Source organism: Nomascus leucogenys, chromosome 19 (assembly GCF_006542625.1).
Source record: "Nomascus leucogenys isolate Asia chromosome 19, Asia_NLE_v1, whole genome shotgun sequence".
NCBI lineage: Eukaryota > Metazoa > Chordata > Mammalia > Primates > Hylobatidae > Nomascus > Nomascus leucogenys.
Window position 1 is genome coordinate 58,970,105 of NC_044399.1, and position 22,101 is coordinate 58,992,205.

The 22,101-nt window shown below is 43.3% G+C and overlaps 3 protein-coding genes across 7 annotated transcripts in view; 1 reads left to right on the top strand and 2 right to left on the bottom strand.

Annotated features, from left to right (window-relative positions):
- Nucleotides 1–4,808, top strand: part of RBKS (ribokinase) — a 108,683-nt gene extending 103,875 nt beyond the window's left edge. Inside the window, exon 9 of one of the 3 annotated variants that reach the window (XR_004027070.1) lies at nt 4,507–4,531. Coding sequence is in view for 2 of the 3 variants with exons in the window: in XM_030800434.1 (XP_030656294.1) it covers nt 4,507–4,680 (174 nt within the window). In the remaining variant the exon portion in view is untranslated. Of the gene's footprint in view, nt 1–4,506 lie in introns of all 3 variants that reach the window. The other 2 variants (XM_030800434.1, XM_030800436.1) reach the window with 2 other exon arrangements.
- Nucleotides 1–14,511, bottom strand: part of BABAM2 (BRISC and BRCA1 A complex member 2) — a 574,233-nt gene extending 559,722 nt beyond the window's left edge. For all 3 annotated transcript variants that reach the window (XM_030800431.1, XM_030800429.1, XM_030800427.1), the window contains exons 1-2: nt 14,473–14,511; nt 13,575–13,593 (exon numbers count right to left, since the gene is read on the bottom strand). The gene's annotated coding sequence lies outside the window, so the exon portion shown is untranslated. The remainder of the gene's footprint in view (nt 1–13,574; nt 13,594–14,472) is intronic.
- On the bottom strand, nt 6,512–14,611 carry MRPL33 (mitochondrial ribosomal protein L33). The gene is made up of 4 exons (XM_030800437.1): nt 14,473–14,611; nt 13,575–13,593; nt 11,738–11,844; nt 6,512–6,818 (listed from the first exon to the last, which is right to left on the bottom strand). Exons 1-4 carry the CDS (start codon nt 14,492–14,494, stop codon nt 6,769–6,771), a joined length of 198 nt encoding a protein of 65 aa, XP_030656297.1. The 5' UTR covers nt 14,495–14,611; the 3' UTR covers nt 6,512–6,768.
- Between the last annotated feature and the right edge of the window lie 7,490 nt (nt 14,612–22,101).

Consider the following 22,101-nt stretch of genomic DNA (forward strand, 5'->3'; position numbering starts at 1 on the left):
ATTTTTAGTAGAGACAGGGTTTCACCATCTTGGCCAGGCTGGTCTTGAACTCCTGACCTCGTGATCCACCCGCCTCAGCCTCCCAAAGTGCTGGGATTACAAGCATGAGCCATGGCGCCCGGCCGAGCGTTACACATTTTCTAGTCATTGACCATCTTTTCATATGTTTATTACTTACTGACGATATACATTTCCTTTTCTGAAATTGCAGGCCTATATCTTTATACATTTTTATCCTACATTTGTCTTTTTCCTAGCAGTTTGAAGATATTCTTTGAATACTGAGGATATGTTACATGTATTGCAAAGATTTTCACCAAATCTGTACTTTTTCACTTGGCTTTATTTATAGTATCTTTGGACATACAATTTTTAAAATATGTTTATAAAATTAAAAACCTGTTATTTTTTTCGTTATGTCTTTTTGTGTTTACTGACTTGCTTATGTTCTCCCTGTCTGGGGTTATACAAAAATATTCATCAAAATTTTCATCTTACTATTTTACTGTTTTGTTTTTTACATTCAAGACTTTAGCTGGAATTTAATTTTGTATGTAATGTAAGGAGGAGTCAAGACTTGGCATCTGGGAGTTTGCTATAACTCTTCATATCTTGTGGCATTTTCCATGTTTTCATAATAACCCTCCAGTCAGCTCATAGTTTTTCAGGTTTCAGGCCTTTCTCATGTCGGCTGCTGTGCTGTAAACTGAGAGTGGGAAGGAACCATGTCTGTCTCTTTCTCCATTGCATCCTTCAGGAAAGACCAGTAAACGTTGCAAAGCAGCTAGCATAGGGCATAACACATTTTAGGCACTCAGACAATATTCATGGGGGCAATGAAAGTTGCATGCACACCTGCATTACTATCACCCCTTGGCAAGTTTAATATTGATGGCTTTGTGTAAACAAGGGGAAATGTCATTCTCCTTAAAGCCACTCATGGTGTCATGAGCTCACGCTGGTCCTTCCTCCTCCTGTGTCTTTATTCTTTGAGGTCTGCCTTCTCTTATAAATCTGGCTCATTCTATAAGGACTCCCTTCCGGCAGGGGCGGGGAGGGGGAGGCGCTTTCTTCAAATCCCTTCTTAAAATCTGACAGTACTTATAAATTCTGCAATACTATTTAGTATTTAATCCACAATGGATTTTAGTCCTTTTCTAGCACCCATCACTCTGCTGGGCACATAGCCCATTAAATACATCAACTGTGACTGAAACAATCTTGCATGCCAAGGTTCTTTAAAAAGCCTGAGGTGTAGCCTCAAGATTTGTTATGAAAGCCCTTAGGTCTAAGGAACAGCAAGCTGGGAAGAGGTAGAAAATGACCCTGAGAGCTGTTGAATACAAGAATGGTTTTTCTTTTTTTTTTTTTTTTGAGACGGAGTCTCGCTCTGTCGCCCAGGCTGGAGTGCAGTGGCACTATCTCGGCTCACTGCAAGCTCTGCCTCCCGGGTTCACGCCATTCTCCTGCCTCAGCCTCCCGAGTAGCTGGGACTACAGGTGCCCGCCACCTCGCCCAGCTAATTTTTTGTATTTTTAGTAGAGACAGGGTTTCACCGTGTTAGCCAGGATGGTCTCAATCTCCTGACCTCGTGATCCGCCCACTTCGGCCTCCCAAAGTGCTGGGATTACAGGCGTGAGCCACCGCGCCCGGCCTAAGAATGGTTTTTCTTTTTTTATTATACTTTAAGTTTTAGGGTACATGTGCACAACATGCAGGTTAGTTACGTATGTATACATGTGCCATGTTGGTGTGCTGCACCCATCAACTCGTCATTTAATGTTAGGTATATCTCCTAATGCTATCCCTCCCCACTCCCTCCACGCCACAACAGGCCCTGGTGTATGATGTTCCCCTTCCTGTGTCCATGTGTTCTCATTGTTCAATTCCCACCTATGAGTGAGAACATGCGGTGTTTAGTTTTTTGTCCTTGCGATAGTTTGCTGAAAATGATGGTTTCCAGCTTCATCCATGTCCCTACAAAGGACATGAACTCATCATTTTTTATGGCTGCATAGTATTCCATGGTGTAGAGCCTGCATTACCAAGTCAATCCTAAGCCAAAAGAACAAAGCTAGAGGCATCACGCTACCTGACTTCAAACTATACTACAAGGCTATAGTAACCAAAACAGCATGGTACTGGTACCAAAACAGAGATATAGACCAATGGAACAGAACAGAGCCCTCAGAAATAATGCCGCATATCTACAACCATCTGACCTTTGACAAACCTGACAAAAACCAGAAATGGGGAAAGGATTCCCTATTTAATAAATGGTGCTGGGAAAACTGGCTGGCCATATGTAGAAAGCTGCAACTGGATCCCTTCCTTACACCTTATACAAAAATTAATTCAAGATGGATTAAAGACTTAAATGTTAGACCTAAAACCATAAAAACCCTAGAAGAAAACCTAGGCAATACCATTCAGGACATAGGCATGGGCAAGGACTTCATGTCTAAAACACCAAAAGCAATGGCAACAAAAGCCAAAATTGACAAATGGGATCTAATTAAACTAAAGAGCTTCTGCACAGCAAAAGAAACTACCATCAGAGTGAACAGGCAACCTACAGAATGGGAGAAAATTTTTGCAATCTACTCATCTGACAAAGGGCTAATATCCAGAATCTACAATGAACTCAAATCTACAAGAAGAATGGTTTTTCAAGTGAGACTGTGTAGTCACATTTAAATTGTCCTGGACACAATTGTTAGACAAACACAAGCAGGTATTGCTCTGTCCAAAGGCACAGGTCCACAGACTTTCTCAGGATGTTTTCTGTTTCCATGGCCTTCACCAGCTTGGATCTTAGGAGCTTCAGAGAAAATGGAAAGAAACTTGATGTGTCCCTATATTTGGTTTAGAAATAATATCAAATGGCTCTCAGCTCTTTCTATGTGCATTTTTCAGTTGGCCTAGAAGAAATGGCTAATTCTAGGGCTAGGGCAGGGACTATACAAGATGACCCTGGAGCATCTTGGGGGATTTTGTTTGTTTTGTTTTTGTAGAGGCGAGGTTTTGCCATGTTGCCAAGTCTGGTCTCAAACTCCTGGGCTCCAGCCATCTGCCCACCTCAGCCTCCCAAAGTGCTGGGATTACAGGTGTGAGCCACCATGCCCGGCCCCCTGGGGCATCTTGTAATGCCAGAAAGTACTCAAAACCAAAAGGATGGGCGTATGTCAAAAGGACACAGGGGCCAACTGGAAAAGCTCCCGATGGCCAAAACTGGAACAATTTGAACAACAAAATAATATAGCATTGAATTATAGCCCAAAGAATAAAACAAATAACCATGAGTTCATACTGATATAAATGACTGAATAAATAAATGGAAGAGACCAATCTCCCATACAGAAGAATTCCAAATAATTTATGTAGAAACTTCACCCTTAAGGGGATAGAGCATAGAAACTCCACCCATAAGGAGATAGAGCATAACTTCAGGGAATAATTCCCCAACCCTTAAGAGTGGAATACGTGTAATGACTTGCTTTCCAACATGAAAAAAAATTAAAATTAAAAAAACAAAGAGTGCAACATGAAAAAAGGGAGCAAAGTAACTTTACAGTGAAGAAACTTGGCAAAGACTACCTTAGCCAGGTGATCAAGGTTAACACCATCAGTAAGAAGTCATGTTGATCATATGTACCCTTAATATGATGTGATGAAAATGACATTTCACCTCTGTGGTCTTCCAAAAACCATAACCACAGCCTGTGAGAAAAACGGACATAACCCAATTAAGGTATGTGCTACAAAATATGTGAAAAGTTCTCCTCAAAACTATCAAAATCATCAACGACAGCCAGGTGCAGTGGCTCACACCTGTAATCCCACCATTTGGGAGGCTGAGGGAGGAGGATTGCTTGAGGCCAGCCGTTCAAGACCAGGCTGGTCAACATAGTGAGACCCTTTTTTTTTTTTTAATTAAAATTTTTAAAAATTAGCCAGGTGTTGCACATGCCTGTAGTCCCGGCTACTTCAGAGGCTGAAGCAGGCGGATTGCTTGTGCCCAGCCAGGAGTTCATTCAGGAGTTGAGCCCAGGCTGCAGTGAGCTATGATTGTGCCACTGCACTTCAGCCTGGGCAACAGAGCGAGACCATGTCTCTTTAAAAAAAGAAAAAAAAAGAATCATCAAAAACAAAGAATGTCTAAGAAACTATCACAGCCTACAGGAGTCTATGGAAATATGACAATTAAGTATAATATGGTATGTTGGATGGGATCCTGGAACAGAAAAAGACATTAAGCAAAACTAGTAACCTCTGAAAAAAGTATGAAGTTCAGTTAATAATATATTATTTCTTTAGTGGTGATAAATGTACCACAGTAAGATGTTAACAGAACTGGGTATGAATACATGGAAACTCTGTATTATCCTTGTTCCTTTTCTGTACATCTAAAACTAAAATTAAGTTTACTTAAATATTTTTAAAATATGTAGTTTGGGCAACAGATTGACTACATGCTTATCTTCAAAACTGTGCTTTTAATTACAGGGTGCTGGTGACAGCTTTGTGGGAGCTCTGGCCTTCTACCTGGCTTACTATCCAAATTTGTCCTTGGAAGACATGCTCAAGAGATCCAATTTCATTGCAGCAGTCAGTGTCCAGGCTGCAGGAACACAGTCATCTTACCCTTACAAAAAAGACCTTCCGCTTACTTTGTTTTGATTGCTATTAGTCCCAAAATAAATATACCTGGGAATAAAATGTACTTGGGGTGGCTGCTCCTGGCTAATGCTTATTAGAAAATGTCCTCTTCCCCTTTCTTTGCAAATATTAGTTATTTTACGAAGTCATCCTCAAGCTTCAATTTATTTATAACGATGATTCTTTTGCTTTCCATGCATTTGCACAAACCAACCAGAATTAAAGATTCCACAACCAAGATCTGTACAAACATAAAGACAAGTAACCTCAATTGTCAACAGATTGTTAATGCCCCATGTGCACCATATGGCAGGGGTTGTGGACACAGTGTCTAGAGCCAGAGCAGACTCAAATAAGAGAAGGGGCACTTTCTAAGAGGGGCAGCTGATACTCAACTTCAGCTTAGTGTTGTCAACGCCTCTGGTTTTGTAAGGGAAGGCAGAAGTTTGGATATTTATTGAAACCCTGCAGTGTTTATGTATCAGCAACTAATTTTTTTTTAAATGTGAACACCACAGGGGCGTGGTGGCTCACACCTGTAATCCCACCACTTTGGGAAGCAAGGCGGAAGAATTGCTTGAGCCCAACATGGCAAAACCTCATCTCTACTAAAAATACAAAAAATTAGCCAGGCATGGTGGCTACTCAGGAGGCTGAGGTGGGAGGATAACATGAGCCTGGGAGTTCAAGGCTGCAGTGAGCCATGATCACGCCACTACACTCCAGCCTGGGTGACAAAGCAGACCCTATATCAAAAAAAAAAGAAGTAACTACCACCTATGGGCCACATTCAACCCGTGGGCTGAATAAATAAGTCATTTGTTAAACCAGGTTTTTTTTTTTTTTTAAAGCAATTCATGCATGTCACAGACCCTTTACATCAGCTTAGCTAGGATCAGGTGAAAGATTTTTCTTGTTAACTCAACACTGTACAATTTCAGCCTAAAAAGAGCCAAGATCTCACCTATTATTGCTTTGAACCAGTGCTTTATCAAAAGATGCCATAAAATAGCTGATTGACCATGAGGCCACAAGCCCTAAGACTCATCAACTCTCTGCCTAATTCCACTGCCAGAGAGCTGCTCTTACATTTCCCTCAGAGCCAGGTTTAGGCCGTGGAGAAGGAACTTCTTATTTTGTAGTCAGGGTGGGCACTGTATCATTCTCCCACACAAATGCTTTAAATGGGGTAGGATGTGAACCAACAGATCTTAAAATGAGCAGATCCTTTTCAACCAGGAACTTGACAAAGGAGAAAACTGGACAATTTTCAAAACTTGTGGGAAACAACAGCCTGAGTGAGAAAGTATATGGCTCTGGGCAGGACAGAGGTCCGTATCTGAACATTAGGGATTGCTCCCAGAATTCCATGCTATTTAGCTGTGTGGTACCACCATGCCCCAGAAGTCTTAGCAGTGGCTTTACTGAAATACACTATACCTTCTTTTATTGTAAAAGGAAAGAAAAATCTAGGGAATAAAGGATTCCAAAGCTAACCCAGAAAATCCTAGATACTGCTTTCGTGATCTGGGTTTGAAAATATAGGACTGTGGCATTTTTCCTAATTATATAAGCACAAATCAGAAATAGAAGTTCTGATTTGTGTTACAAGGCTCCTCTTTTTGTCATTCCTGGTCCCCCTTGCCATCTCTGTTATTACATGGGAGTTTCTTCAAGATCACTCTGGAATGTTACTCTGCCTTTTCTCTGAGTACAGAGGGAGCAGGCTGGAAACTCTTACATAAGTGTTGTTATGGAAACATTTATTACATGAAACAATGGTTATTTTTTAGTAATGTGGTTGATTTTTAAAACCTCAAATAGTGGGGAAAAACATCACTAAGACACAATAGCATAGGCTATTTTAATATTTTTTATTAAGGGCTATAAAAATACCCAGAAAGATAAATAAATGTGATGCGATGATATCTGTCCTAATATGAAGAACTTTCTTTCACTGCATTGTTTTCCTTCACAATGGCCTTCAAATCACAGGAGGCAGTGATTCCATGCCATTTCCTCTTCTTTTATTACACGCTACAGGATTTCTGAATCAGTATCCCCGCCCTCAGTCTTCTCTTTATAAATCAGTCATTTTCAATCCACCATTTAAAGGGAGCGTATTTTTTTCTTTTCCATGAAGAGGACTCTTTGTTTCACTATGGAGGGAGAAAAAAAGAATTGTAGCAGAAAATTATTATAAAGTATCATCACCATTTTTATAAAAAAATACATATCAGACCATAAGCCCTCACCTTTCTTTTACTATTCCTTGATATGAGGATGGAGCTGATTTGCAAACTCAGTTCCTCCATCCCAGGAGCCAGGGCAGACTGGAGAAAATGGCTATAGGGCCACTAGCTAATCAGCAGCATCCTTGGTATGCCACAAGTCATATTTCAACCAATGAAGAAATATTCACATTAAGAAAGAAAACTCGGGACAAAAATGGAACAATGTTTTAATTCAATTAATTTCCACTCTTGTAGGAGGTAAGCAAGGACAGACTGGGAGCTGGACTCCAGAAAGAGAGCAGCAAGAACCAAGTGGACCACGCTGTCTGGAAGAGTAATAGACACTAAACCTCTACTTCCCAGAGATGGGTTAATACATCCAAATACGGAGTTTTTAGTTTGGTACTATAATTAATATCATAACCAAAATCTCATTATTGTAAATATTAGAGTACAGTTCTCTGAAACAAAGTGCTACCGGCCTGGATGAAACACTGAAGGCTAGCTGGGCGCTGTGGCTCACACCTGTAATCCCAGCACTTTGGGAGACCGAGGTGGGCACATCACCTGAGGCTGGGAGTTCAAGACCAGCCGGGCTAACATGCAGAAACACCATCTCTACTAGAAATACAAAATTAGCCGGGCATGGTGGTGCATGCCTGTAATCCCAGCTACTTGGGAAGCTGGGACAGGGGAATCACTTGAACCCGGGAGGCAGAGGTTGCAGTGAGCCGAGATCGCGCCATTGCACTCCAGCCTAGGCAACAAGAGTGAAACTCCATCTCAGAAAAAAAAAAAAAAAAAAAAAAAGATTGAAGACTAGATGCTGAGCAGTAAGGCTTTCATAGTTCTATAATGCCTTATGGCACTCCATTAACTTCCATCTCTCTCTCTCTCTCTCTCTCTCACACACACACACACACACACGCCCCGACCTATTTCCTCTTTGCTAAAACAAAAACAAAAAAACACCAGAAATGGAATAATCACCCAAGGAAGATCCAGGAACTTAAACAACTATAACCTAATAATTCCTCACTTGTCCCTATTATACAGACATTTTAGCTTTTTTCTTCTACAGTCAATATGGATACTCTGTATATGAGATTCCCAAGCTATCTACGATTAAGAATGAGCTTATCTAAGTAAGTCCATTCTCACCTCCATTCCTACCTTAATTCCGGTTTAGTAGGGCTAGGGTTGGACTCAAGTCTACATTTTTTAAGACTCCTCAATTGATGGGCAGTTGAATTTAAGAACCATTAACCTGTCAACAGAATTTTATCTATGATATTAATACACTGTACATAAGGGATCTTTTTAACATACTTCAAATCATGTGAAATACAAGTAGGATTGATCCTCCTAAAACTCCAAAGAGGACTACAATGCATTAATGCATTACAAGATGGTAGTAAGGAACCAAAACAGTTTCTCATCAATGTTACTATAAGAAATATTTCCCCCATGGTTTTCTACAGGGAACTAAAAACTTGGTTTAAAAAAAGGCGGGGGGTAGGGGGGTTGTCTCACTGAAAAGCAATCTGGAGACTAAGTGACCCTGACTAGGAGTAACTGATTAAGTTAGTAGAGCAAGGCTATATTGAGTAGAATTCCTTGACTCATTCACTGCACCTATTCCTTTAACTCAAAGAATAAATACTTAAGTCCACAGAACTGTGCTAGGCAATGTAGAGTTTAGAAAAATGTAAGACTCCCTGATTTAATACATCAGTACATCATGAGGTGCCCACACAAATGGCCAGTAAACCCCAGAGGAACCTCAAGGTCAGAAAGGGACAAGAATGGTGACAGGCCTCATGGAAAGTGTCAAGTTTGGTCCCTGAAGACAGATCAGCATTTGGATTAAATGAACCAGGAATGGGCATCTGGTTTAGTAGAGGGATTGGTGGTAGGAGTCTCAGTGGGGATCCATGGCCTGACCACAGGGATAGGTCTTGATTTAAAAAAAAAAAGTTTTACATTAATTTGGCTCCATGTAAGAGACAGAACAAGGACTTGGCCAGGAATGGTGGCTCATGCCCATAATCCCAGCACTTGGGAGACTGAGGTAGGAGGATCACTCGAGGCCAGGAGTTCCAGACCAGCCTGGGCAACATAGAAGACACTGTCTGTACAAAAAGAAAACCCAAAAAAAAAAAACTTTTTAAATTAGAAGGGCTAAGCACAATGGCTCAGGCCTGTAATCCCAACACTTTGGGCAGCCAAGGTGGGCGGACTGCTTGAGCTTAGGAGTTCAAGACCAGTCTGGACAACATAGTGAGACCCCATCTCTATTTAAAAAAATTAAATAAATAAACAAATAAATAAAAGAACAGGGACTTGAGTGAGAAAGGCTGGGTTCCAACTCTGGCTCCACCATTTATCAGCTATGAATCCCTGGGTAAAATTTCTCAAAATACTCTATCCTGCTTTCTTCCCTGTGGGAGAGAGAACTATCTCCCTCACAAGGTTGTTGCTAGACACATAGTGCGCAGTCAACACTGTGAGTTGAAATGACACACTGCTACCCACAATTGTAAACATGAATTAATTTTCTGTCAAAATATTTGCTGCTTAATTCATAGAAGAATGAATCTGTCAAGTTCTCTCCCTACATCTAACCAAAATCGATTCTGCTTCAATTACAGTCTATATTGTCTTGTTTAGTCATCCAAGGAATTAAAACTGACAAGTTTTCATTCTCTTTATGATAAACCTTCAATATATTTAAGAAAGTTTAATAAGCTTATGCCTCAGCCTTTAATCCTTCCTCTTCGGAAATTAGCATCTAGTTTTATACCTGGAAAAGGAATTCAAAAGGATAGGCATATGCAGCTGCTTCTTGCCACAGACTATATTATGAAATGCTCAAATAATTGGGAATTTTTTCACGTTTCCTTACCTATTTCCTTCATAAAGCAGACCAACAATCATCGTCCTCAAACTTAACAATTTACTCATCACAGTAAAACATGCTGGGAGACCTGCCAAGCTATTTGGTACCCTGGGCAATGGGGGCAGGCCCCGAGGCAAACAACTTCATCACGAACACGTGCAGGGCATTCAGCAGGTGGGCAGAAAGCCAGGCAGTCGGCTATCCCAGAACATTCTCTTCTTCAGAAAAGACAAAGTTGTGCTGTCAAAGCTAAGGCCATTCCTTATGAGAAAAGTTCTAAGCGTCTGTTTGAAATTTATATGTGAATCTTTTCTCCCACTTTGAACTATGATCAGAACTGTTTATGGCTGTATCCTTTCCCAATCTCAAAACTTCAAATCAAACTGACAATTATTAAGTTCCTAATACCTCCATACTAAGGATGAAAAGCCTAATACGTTTTTTCATACTTAAAATATCACAGAATGTTATTCAATCGTCCCTTTGACTTTTCACCAGCTGACACAAAGAAATCAGAGGGAGAAAAACATACCAATCCAATTCTAAACCTTATCAATCCAACAGCAAACCTCTTCATTTTTCCACCATATGAGGAATCATCCTGAAATTCAGACTCCTTATCATCAGGTACAAACCTAGAATTCCCTTTTTACTCTGATAATGAATAAACAGAAATTTGAACACCATAAAAACAGCAAGGAATTTTATTTCTGTTAAAGGATGGAACACAAGAAACTTTAAGCTGACAACTGTGCTTCTTGGAGCCTTTAAAAAATGTCTGCTCATGTTATTATAGCCATTACCTTGTTAAGAAGCAATGGCCAGGCGCGGTGGCTCATGCCTGTAATCCCAGCACTTTGGGAGGCTGAGACAGGTGGATCACCTGAGGTCAGGAGTTCAAGACCAGCCTGGCTAACATGGTGAAACCCTATCTCTACTAAAAATATAAAAGTTAGCCGGGTGTGGTGGCACACACCTGTAGTTCCAGCTACTTGGGAGGCTGAAGCAGGAGAATCACTTGAACCCAGGAGGTGGAGGTTGCAGTGAGCCGAGATTGTACCACTGCACTCCAGCTTGGGCGACAGAGTGAGACTCTGGCTCAAAAACAAACAAACAAACAAAAATTAATTATAAAGAGCACAAAAATGAACAGCCAGAGCTCTAAAATTAAAAAACGCATTTGCTATTTTTACATAAATCTGCACATAAAATCCAAAAACAGGATAGGTGCCCACCAACAGCAATCAGGTGCTGACGCTATTTTTGTTTGTGAGCAGATAATATGGCCTTGGGAACACTTGTCTCTTCTAGATAAATACTTCCATCTAATGAGACCATTTAAAGTTACCATACAGTACAGCATTTTAGTGGATGGCACAAAATGGAAAAATCAAATTTCCTACCCCCACTGCACTAATATATAGAAACCATATTCCTTTAACTTCTATCAGGACCCAGAAACTAGCCACTGTCGAACAGATGATGCCAGGACACCACACCATCCCCTTCTCAAGACACTTGTCTGTTTCCAGAACACTACCACCTATTCTCTTTACATAGCTGGTTTCTCACCTTCAGGTCTCGGTTAACTATCTCCTCCTGGAGAGACCTTCCCTGATTTAGCCATCTAATGTGACTTTCCCTACTACTCCCCAACTTCATCCTACACCTCAGCATCCTGATTGTTTCTCTCATAGCACTTATAATTTGTCATTTTTTCTCCCCCTCTCAGACTAGACTAAGTGCCAAGAGTACAAGGACTTGTCTTGTGTCCTGGTGTATCCCAGCACCTGGGATGTTAAATAGCATCATAATAATCATTCAATACCTATTTACTAAATGAATGCTAGTGTCAGAGGCTTAAAAAAACTTCCAGAGATGTTCAGATGTTCAGCCTACAAAGGGGGCAATAGGCCTTGGAAGCATTAACCTCCCCAGATCTTACCAACTGGATCATAATGCAAAAGAGTCAGTTTTTCCCGCAGTCGGTTTCTCTTGGTGTTGAAGCAGAAACCTGTCCCAGCTTGGCTCACCATTCTCACCAGAATGTTTCTAAGATTAAAAAGTATGCTGTTATGTACAAGCTGACGAAATAAACTAAAATCAGTCATGGGGGGGATGGCACATTTTGAGAACTCTGTAGGGTATTAGTTGTGAGATATCACTTGGCCCTAAGAAGGTTCAGTTGTAAGACAGCCTAAGTTTTCCATGAAACAGTTTCAATGGTTCAAATCTCTAGAATTTGCTCCACTACACAGAGTTACCTCGCAATGACCTAACCAAAACAATAAGAACAATCAAGCCACATTGCGGGACTAGCCTCAGACATCCACCCTTCACGAGGAGCAGAAGTCAGGAAGGGGAAAATATCAAAGTACTGGTAACCACAGCTGGCTAGTGAGGAAATTGTAAAGATCGCTGTCTCAGAACAGCCCTCTCTTCCAGGGCATAAATGATTATATTCAGGAAGGGACAAAATAAAGAGACTAAAGCTTTTAGGTTGCTAGTGTGCAAAACCTTGTGGCCCTTCATATTTCATTTAAGTTCCAGTCATCCAAAGCAGAAAGTCCATGTTTGCCTCACCAGATCTTTTAACACCTGTACTGTTTGTTATTTTTCATGTGTCTTGTCTCCCCATGTAGACCATGTTATTTCTCATCTAATTCCAAAACAACCTGGAAGCATCCAAGACTATATTACCCATCACTGCACTGCTTTCAACATTCAGCACAGTGCCTCATAAGAGGCATACAGTATTTGTTTGTAATTAAGATAGACAATAATTATTCATTCAACACAGATCCAACAAATATTAAGCACTTACTCTGTGGAAGGCACTCTGGGAAATACAAAGCTCTATAAGTCTATGTCTATGTCCTCTAGGAGCTAACAGTACTGTATGGAAGGTGAGTTGGTACATGAAGTCAATCAGGCAAGACATATATGAAATGTGTCACAAGGGTAGAAAGAACGAGAGTCGGAATATACCTCTACAGAAACCAAAGGTAAGGGACTCCTATAGATCCTGGGGGCAGGGAATTCTGACATAAATAACTGGACTGTGGGGAAAGCTACGTGAATCACTGAAAGATACTGGGAGGGAAAGTGCTAACATACATGTTTTTCATTAACTTTAATCCAAAAGACTAGCTTTAAGGATTTTCGATGTCTTGAGTTGCAAGGAAAAGCTGCTTTAGAACTTCCCTATTTTTACCACAAAATCTTCAGTTATTGTCTACAACATTTATTTTGAAATACAAGTTTGGTAGTTCTAGTCTCTCTGGTACAGCATGGAATCTTTAATCTTGGCTATTTTTGAAATGCTTATACCATGAATGCAAAGGATTACAAAACTCATTAAAACAGACTCTATGATTTAATCAAAGCAGAGTTTGTTCTTCTGGATTCCTGTAGTGAGCTCCAGAAAAATGGCCCCTGGTCCTCGATTTGAGGAAATGGAAATATGGTGGTAGTCCAAATACAGCACAGCCCAATGGTTTGTTTAGAAACAGACAGTGAGCTCACAAATCCTGGGACTAGAAAAGCAGCAAAGGTTCCTTTAAGTATTTCAATGCTCACAGAAGTAGCTCAGTTCAGCAGGAGGGAAAATATTTTTTGAAAGAGTTCATAGATAAAAAATAATCAACTAAGTAATCCACAAACCAACTCTTAGGAAATCAAGGCCCAATGCTTAATTTCATATAAGGATGTATTGGGAGCAGCTAGACTAACAAATCTAACATAAACAAGTGACGTTTAAAAACGGAAAAATCTTTACTTACTTTGACTTGCTCTTGGCAACTTTTTTGTAGACAGGAAGGGTTGGAAAAGAAAATAAAAATATAAATGTATTCTCTTTCTTATGCAAAGTTCATATAAATATCAGTAATAACCAAAAATATTTAACTTATGAAATATGCCATGAGGTGTCACTCAAGTAACTATTCCCTATCTATTAGGGATCCCCTTAGGATTTTATAGAAGGAAGGTTAAAAGACCCAATCAGACCAACACAATTCTAGATTTAATATTTTGCGTAATTTCATGACTGTTGGACCGGCTACCTTTTAAATCTTTCTAAAGTAACACCTGCTCCATTTTTTGCCTCTTCTAAGGTGCAAGTATTGCCGCGCTGCAGCAAGCTTCTTGTTTGACAAGTTTAACCTTTGCAAATTGCAACAACCATCACATGTGGTGAAAACCATACACTAAATCTAACTGGGAAGTCAGCCAGGGGTAAAGAAGAGCACTGACTCGGGAGCCCAAGGACTTCTTTCACTGCCCTGCCGCGTTACTCAGGCAATTCATTGCCCCTCTCGGGAGCAGTTTCCTTATTTTTAGAGTTCGAAATGGGTGGGCTACAAATTCTGAGGTCCTTCGGACATCTAGAGAGTCTCCTAACACGGGCTGGAGAGAAACGCCCCACAGCCAGACTCAACAGTCCGTGAGGACGGCAATTGAATCCAGACACCACAGACCCCTTCTCAGGCACCCACAGGTCCGCACAGGGAGGCGCGCCGCGGGGCATGCCGGACGCTGTGGTCCTGAGGCCTGGAAAAGTCCGCAGCTGCAGCTTCCCGTCCTGTTCGCACATCCCTCCCCGCATCATTCCGGGGCCCTGCCTGTCACGGCCCCCTAACCCTCGCCGTAACCCCTACCGGCACCTCCAGCCCCACTTACAGAAGACCGCGGAGAGGAACATGGTAACCACACCTGAGCAGTCTCCGTCACCGGCCAAAAGGCCCTCAACAAACAACAACTGCTTCCGGGGCACGGGCCGGTTCCGGAAGAGGACGTCCGGCAGTCTCCCGAGGCCACGCCCCCCGCCTGGAACCTGCCCTCAGTCGTCTGGCTAGTTCCTCGGTTCCTCAGAGCGAGTGTGTTTTGCTTTTGTCGTGGTGGAGGTTGGAATCCTCATCATTCTGGAAAGGGATTTACAGCACAGGGTTCGCGCCCCGGCCCTGACTCCTATTTCTGGGTCAAGTGCTTTCAGCGTTAGGTGCTTTCCATATTTGTTTCACGAAATAATCGCAGCCACCGGCATTAGACCCACAAGAACAACTGTGTATTGTACCTCGGCCGCTCCAGCCTATCAACCCCTCGCATATTTTCTTAAAATGTTGCCTCCCTCGACCCAACTCCCTCTCCACCTGGTTAAGCCTTACTCTCACTACTCTGAGTCCCTTCGGCATTAAGAACCCCACTTTTCCTTAATTATCCCAATCTCTAGGAGGGCAGGACCCTTTGCATCTCAAACTTCTGTATCCAAACACCTAGCACAGTTCCTGACACAGAGGCCGAATAACAGATTGAGAGCATTCACATCACGTGCCTAATATCACAGAACTACCAGGTGGCAGAGTAAGAATTTAAACCTAGATTTTATCTGACTCCAAAGACTCATGCCTTTCCCAGTAGACATTGGGACCTACCAGTTTGCAATCATTAATTTTTCATGGCTCTGTAAGGAACCTGGGCTCCTCTAACACCAAGGACCTCGTCAGTAACCTCATTTCACAACTAATAATCAGGACTTTTGAATTTTTTTCCTAATCTGTGATTTGTATCTACATATTAAGTCTTACAGATGTGAAATAAGATTTAATCGCATGGCTCACGCCTGTAATCCCAGCCCTTTGGGAGGCTGAGGCAGGCAGATCACTTGAGGTCAGGAGTTTGAGACCAGCCTGGCCAACGTCGCGGAATCCTGTCTCTACTAAAAAGATAAAAATTAGCTGAACCCGGGAGGCGGAGGTTGCAGTGAGCCGAGATAGTGCCACTGCACTCCAGCCTGGGCGACAAAGCGAGACTCCGTCTAAAAAAAAAAAAAAGGTAATAAAACTGTTTTAAAGAAAATTCGGCTCTCTGTGCTATCACAAAGAAGATGAGGAGGAAAAAAATCAGCTCTCCATACAATACAATTCAATTTTTTAAATTAAGACCGTCCTTCTCCTTAGTACCTATAATACTTTTTTTTCCTTCTAATCATTCTTGATATTTACCATCCCATAACCTGACTCCAGCTACTGAGTACCTTCCAGGTGCCGAAATCCTTCCTTACCTTGCATTGGCAAAAAAGAGCTTCAGATGTTCAAGAGGATAAGGTTTCTTATATGAGAAATTCCTTTAGAGGATTTATAAGAAAAGAACACAAGACTGGAAGCCAAGGAACATGATTTCTAGTCCTTGTTCTGTCCCTTAGGAAGTCACTTTAACTTTAGCCCAGCCAAATAGCAGTTCTTGAACTCCATGCCCCTGCCCCCAACTCTATTCTCCTTACTCTTCTTTATGTTTTCCTACAGCACTTACTGCCATTTAGTATTACTTGTGTACTTGTTGATTTCCCTATTGTCTTTGGCTACCAGAATGCTGGGCAACACCGAAACCCTGTCTCTAAAAAAATTTTTTTAATTAAAAAAAAGAACTTCAGCTTATTCCCTCACTGCTGTATCCCTGGTTCCTACAACAATGCCTGCTACATCTATTAAATATCTATTGAATGAATGAATCTGAGGTGAGAGGCACCATACAAATGTTGTCATTAATATTTATGTTTAAATGGCAAAAAAAAAAACTAACTTTAAGTATTGTCAATAATTTCAGGATCCAGGAGAATGTATAAGCTTGCTTTTGAAAAGAGCCAGGTGCAGTGGGTCATTCCTGTAATCTCAGTATTTTGGGAGGCCGAGGAAGGTAGATCACCTGAGGTCAGGAATTTGAGACCAGCCTGGCCAACATGGTGAAACCCCATCTCTACTAAAAAATAACACAGTTGGCTGGGTGCGGTGGCTCACGCCTGTAATCCCAGCACTTTGGGAGGCCAAGGTGGGTGAATCACGAGGTCAGGAGATGGAGACCATCCTGGCTAACATGGTGAAACCCCATCTCTACTAAAAATACAAAAAAAAAAAAAAAATTAGCCAGGCATGGTGGCAGGTGCCTGTAGTCCCAACTACTCGGGAGGCTGAGGCAGGAGAATGGCGTGAACCCGGGAGGCGGAGCTTGCAGTGAGCCAAGAACGCGCCACTGCACTCCAGCCTGGGCGACTGAGCAAGACTCCATCTCAAAAATAAAAAATAAAAATAAATAAATTAGCCAGATGTGGGCGCCTGTAATTCCACCTACTCAGGACGCAGAGGCAGGAGAATTGCTTGAACCTGGGAGGCATAGGTTGCATTGAGCCAAGGTAGCAGCACTGCACCCCAGCCTGGGCAACAGAGGGAGTCTCTGTGTCAAGAGAGGAGAGGGAAGAGGGGAGAGGGGAGAGGAAGAAAAGAGATAGCATATGAACTGTTTCTTGAAATTCTTGAAGGAGTAGGCTGGAGGCAGTGACTCTCTAGCCTCAGGAGTTCATGTTGCATCCACCTGTTATTTACACCTAATATAGCTGGCAGTTGGTAAGTGTTAATTAAAATGTTTATTATTATAATACAGATGTAATTCATGATTTGGGGCTTTTTTCCTTGAATTTACATAATGAGCCCTCTATGCCTTATTAGAGGAAAGTGCATAACAATTATAGCATCCTGGCAGCCCAAATGGAAAAAGTGTAGTCCTTAGAGAAGGGGCACCCTCTTTGGGAGGTGGGGGTGCTACAGGGAGGAGAAGATCAAGCTGTTTAACCTAGATTCTCAGCCCAGAGAAGCAGATAGAGGAAGAGAACATCTACTCTGGGTCAGGGCTCCATACACAGCATCTGTATTGGGTTGGTAGATACTAAGTGTATTCCCAGCACTTAGCGATGGGATTCAAACCCGAGGATCTAGAAGCTGTACTCCTCCTCCTCTGCTGTGCTGGCAGACCCCTGGCTGCCCATCGTCCAGCCCATTGTCACACCTACATCCTGCCTGACTTGTGACTGGGAAGTACAGCCACTGTTCTTGCCTACAGAATCAGTGATCCTGGCTCCCTGACCTGTCCCAGGGGCCTGGGAACATGGGCAGTGGCAGGAGAAAGACGCTACAGGAGAAAGCTGGGGCTTCCTGAAAAGAGCCGGTACCTTTACAAGCTCAGACACCACAGGCAAATGGGACAGCTTCAAAATCAGGCCCTAAGCCTCAATGGCTTAGCATTATAGCAAAGACTACCTGAGGGAACAAGACGAGTGAAGCTGGGGCCACCAACTAGGTTCACTCTGTGTGTAGTGGGTGTCCTCCAGTTGGCATTCAATGGCCTCTATCATCTGGCCTCACCCTCCTAATTCAGTCCCATCTCTCTTCACTGAGGCTGCTGGGTGCCAATCTCTTTAGAGATAAAGACTTTCCTGACCCTGCATTCCCCATTCCACCCCACATCTTCCCTCCACAGATTCCTCTCAGAGCATCCATTAAGCTTCCCTGCATGCCTTGGATCACAGGTCTGCCTCCTACTGTGGGACCCAAGTCCCTCAAGGACCAGGTCTTCTGAATCTCCCCCACTCGCCCAAGCAGGAAGGAGCACCTAGCAGAAGGTTGCTATCCCACTCACGTTTTTGACAAATACAGACCGAACCTTCTCTACTAAGGGACTCTGCCTTGAGTTATTCTCTCTCCCTTCAGTCTCACTTCCTCCCAGGTCCACCTGAGACAGGCAGAGTGGAAGGAACTGGGGGAAGGCACCTAAAAAAAAGGCATCTAAAAAATGCACAATGAGCATCCTCTTGGGGCTAGAGGGTGGGATGAAGTGAGGGAGGTGAGCTAGAAAGGATGCTGGGGCTAGGCAATGAAAGAACCACAGTGTTATAGCTGGGAGTCAGGCTTAGTTCTGTGGGCAGCGGGAAGGCTCAAGAGTTAAGTAATCAGATTTCTGCAGTGGCAGCACCTGAAATCAGCCATTTTCCCACTTAGTTGGGAGAGTGGTAGTGACTTTCCCATCCCACCCAAAGGCCCCCCAAAGGTCCCCTTGAGAACAATAGACACTTTACTTGCTCTGCATGCTCATGCCTATTTATGTAGTTAACACATGTATTTGGTGTTTCCTTAACAATTGGCAAGTTCTTCCTTATGTATTGTCACTGAGCCTTTTTTGAAGAAGAGAGGAGGAGGGTGTTGTACACCTCTTGAGAATCTGCTGAGAGGTATGGCTTAGCTTTTCCAGAAGAAAATGCACTTATGCCCATCCACAAACAATTTTACCTGCACTTTCTGGGGAGCCTCAACATTGGCTGTACAATGGGATCACCTAGGGAATTTTATAAACTTTTTTTTTTGAGACAGAGTTTTACTCTGTCACTCAGGTGGGAGTACAGTGGCACATCTCAGCTCACTGTAACCTCCGCCTCCTGAGTAGCTGGGATTACAGGTACATGCCACTATGCCTGGCTAATTTTTTTTGTTTTGGTTTTTTGTTTTTTTGGTAATTTTAGTAGAGACGGAGTTTCACCATGTTGGCCAGACTGGTCTCAAACTCCTGACCTCAAGTGATCTCCCTGCTTTGGCCTCCCAAAGTGCTGGGATTACAGGCACGCATCACCACGCCCAGCTCATTTTTGTATTTTTTAGTAGAGATGGGGGTTTTGCCATGTTGTCCAGGCTAGTCTCAAACTCCTGACCTCAAGTGATCCACCCACCTCAGCCTCCCAAAGTGCTGGGATTATAGGCATGAGCCAGTGCACCCAGCCATAAACTCTTTATGCCTGTTTCTTGCCCCCAGAGTTTCTGATTTAATTTATCTGGTTGCAGGCCAAGTGCAGCAGCTCACGCCTCTAATCCCAGCACTTTGGGAGGCTGAAGTGGGAGGATCTCTAGAGGCCAGGTATTCAAGAGCAGCCTGGGTAATATAGTGAGACCCCGCCTCTATTTTTGTTAAATAATAATAATCAAAATAATTTATCTGAGTGTAGTCTGGACTTTGGGTTTTCTAAACTCCCCAGGAAATGCTAACATATGCCAAGATTGTAAAATACTGGGATTCACGGACAGGTTAAACCCCCTGTCAAACACTCTTAAGTTCCAGGTGTGCTCAACTCACTCCACTTGGTGAGCAGCACCTATCTGGGTAGGGAGGGGAGAGGACAAAGTGGCTAGTTTGAAAGAATGAGGAAGTCTTGAAGTTGTAAGCCCAGAGAGGAGGTGTTCACATACATTCCAGAAAGCTGTAGAACCCACCAAAAGAAGAGGTTCTGAAATAGAAGACCCAAAGCAGGAAACTTAATTGCCTTCCTGAAAGATGAATGGAAGTCCAGCAGACAACACCCTTCCCACCCACATACCTCACCTGCCCCAAGAAGAGCCGCAAACAGCAGCAAAAGGCTGACAGCATCAGTCTTTGGGGGAGAGTCAACCAGTTAAACGTGTGGCTTGATTGGTCAGTGACAGGGGTGGGGAGAGGATGGCATTTGTGGGAGTCCAGCACCTGTGAGGGTGTGGAGCTTTAGAGGTAATGGGCTGAAACTGTCGGCTGGAGGAGGAAAAGGTTTGTGTCTTGGTCAAGGAGAGGCATTCCTGCGGTGGATGGGAGCCGGGCTGCAAGGCCGCCGTGCAGAGAGGAACTGCGCATGCGCCGGAGGCCGCCGCGGATTGCCAGCCACGTGATACTGGGCAAGCCCCCGCCTCAGTTTCTGATCTGGGACTTGTGTGGTAACTTCGGAGGAGCCCACAATCTCAGATGATGATGGTCAGATCATCCCTAAGGCTTTTTCCTTTGCGATGTCACAGGAACCTGGGAGGATTTTAGTCCTCCTAAAACTCTGATATTTTCAAACCTGATACCCATAAGAATCACCTGGGATGCCCATGGCCAGATAACATGATTCAGTGGGTGGAGAATGGGGGCGGCTAGGGGCACTCTATAACGCTCACCGGTGCTCCTGATGTTCCGTGTGCCTTGAGAGTCATTGTTCTAGATCACTGTTCTCAGCACCTGGGGATCGAGTTGAAGGGCAGACTCTGAGCCAGTGGGTCTGAAGTGAGGCCTGAGATTCTGCACTTCTAACAAGCTCTCTGATGCTGCTAGCTGTACATCCTGACTACTAAAGTGTAATCCAGGCCAGGCATGGTGGCTCACGCCTGTAATCCCAGCACTTTGGGAGGTCGAGACGGGTGGATTACTTGAGGTCAGGAGTTGAAGACCAGCCTGGCCAACATAGTGAAACTCTGTCTCTACTAAAAATACAAAAATTAGCCGGACGTGGTGGCATGCGCCGGTACTCCCAGCTACTCGGGAGGCTGAGGCAGGAGAATCACTTGAACCCAGGAGCCCAAGGCTACAGTGAGCCAAGATTGCACCACTGCACTCCAGGCCCTGCAACAGAGCCAGATTCCATCCCCAAAATAAAGTGTAATCCAGGCAGCATTGCTAGCAGCAACACTATATTATTTGGAAGCTTGTTAGGAATGTTGAATTTCAGGTCCCACCCCAGACCTACTGAATGAGAATCTGCTTTTTTTTTTTTCCAGACAGGGTCTCACTCTGTCACCCAAACTGCAGTGCAGTGGTGCAATCTTGACTCACTGCAGCCTTGAACTCCTGTGCTCAGGCAATCCTCCTGTCTCAGCCTCCCTAGTGCCTGGGACCACAGGCGTTTGCCACCATGACCAGCTAATTTTTGTATTCTTTGTAGAGATGGGCTCTTGCTATATTGCCCAGGCTGGTCTCCAACTCCTAGGGGCTCAAGCAGTCCTCCCACCTTGGCCTCCCAAAGTGATGGAATTACAGGCATGAGTCACCGTCCCCAGCCAGAATCTGCATTTTAACAAGATCCCCAGGTGATTTGTATTCACATTAAAGTTTGAGAAACATCGTTATGGAAGAAGTGACTTATGATCGGAGAACCAAGACTGAAACTTGGGAATGAGAGAAAAAGATTCAGTTCCTTAAAATGGAGTAGAATTTAAAGAAGGGCAGACATTTTTTTTTTTTCTTGAGACGGAGTCTTGCTCTGTCGCCAGGCTGAAGTGCAGTGGTGCAATCTCAGCTCACTGCAACCTCCACCTCCCAGGTTCAAGCGAACCTGAGGCAATTCCCATGCCTCAGCCTCCTGAGTAGCTGGGACTACAGACGCACACCACCACACACGCCCGGCTAATTTTGTTTTCTTTTTTTCTTTTTGAGACGGATTTTCACTCTTGTTGCCCAGGCTGGAGTGCAATGGCGCGATCTCGGCTCACCACAACCTCCGCCTCCCAGGTTCAAGCAATTGTCCTGTCTCAGCCTCCCAAGTAGCTGCGATTACAGGCATGCGCCACCACACCTGGCTAATTTTGTATTTTTAGCAAAGACGGGGTTTCACCATGTTGGTCAGGCTGTTCTCAAACTCCCGACCTCAGGTGATCTGCCCGCCTCAGCCTCCTGAAGTGCTGGGATTACAGGCGTGAGCCCCTGCAGCTGGCA

Excerpts from the sequence above, each read along its gene's own strand:
- MRPL33 (XM_030800437.1), bottom strand. The coding sequence starts at position 14,494 with ATGTTCCTCTCCGCGGTCTTCT. Across the intron at positions 6,819-11,737 it reads TTTGCATTATGATCCAGTTG|TGAAACAAAGAGTCCTCTTC; the intron begins GTAAGATCTGGG and ends CTCCCTCCATAG.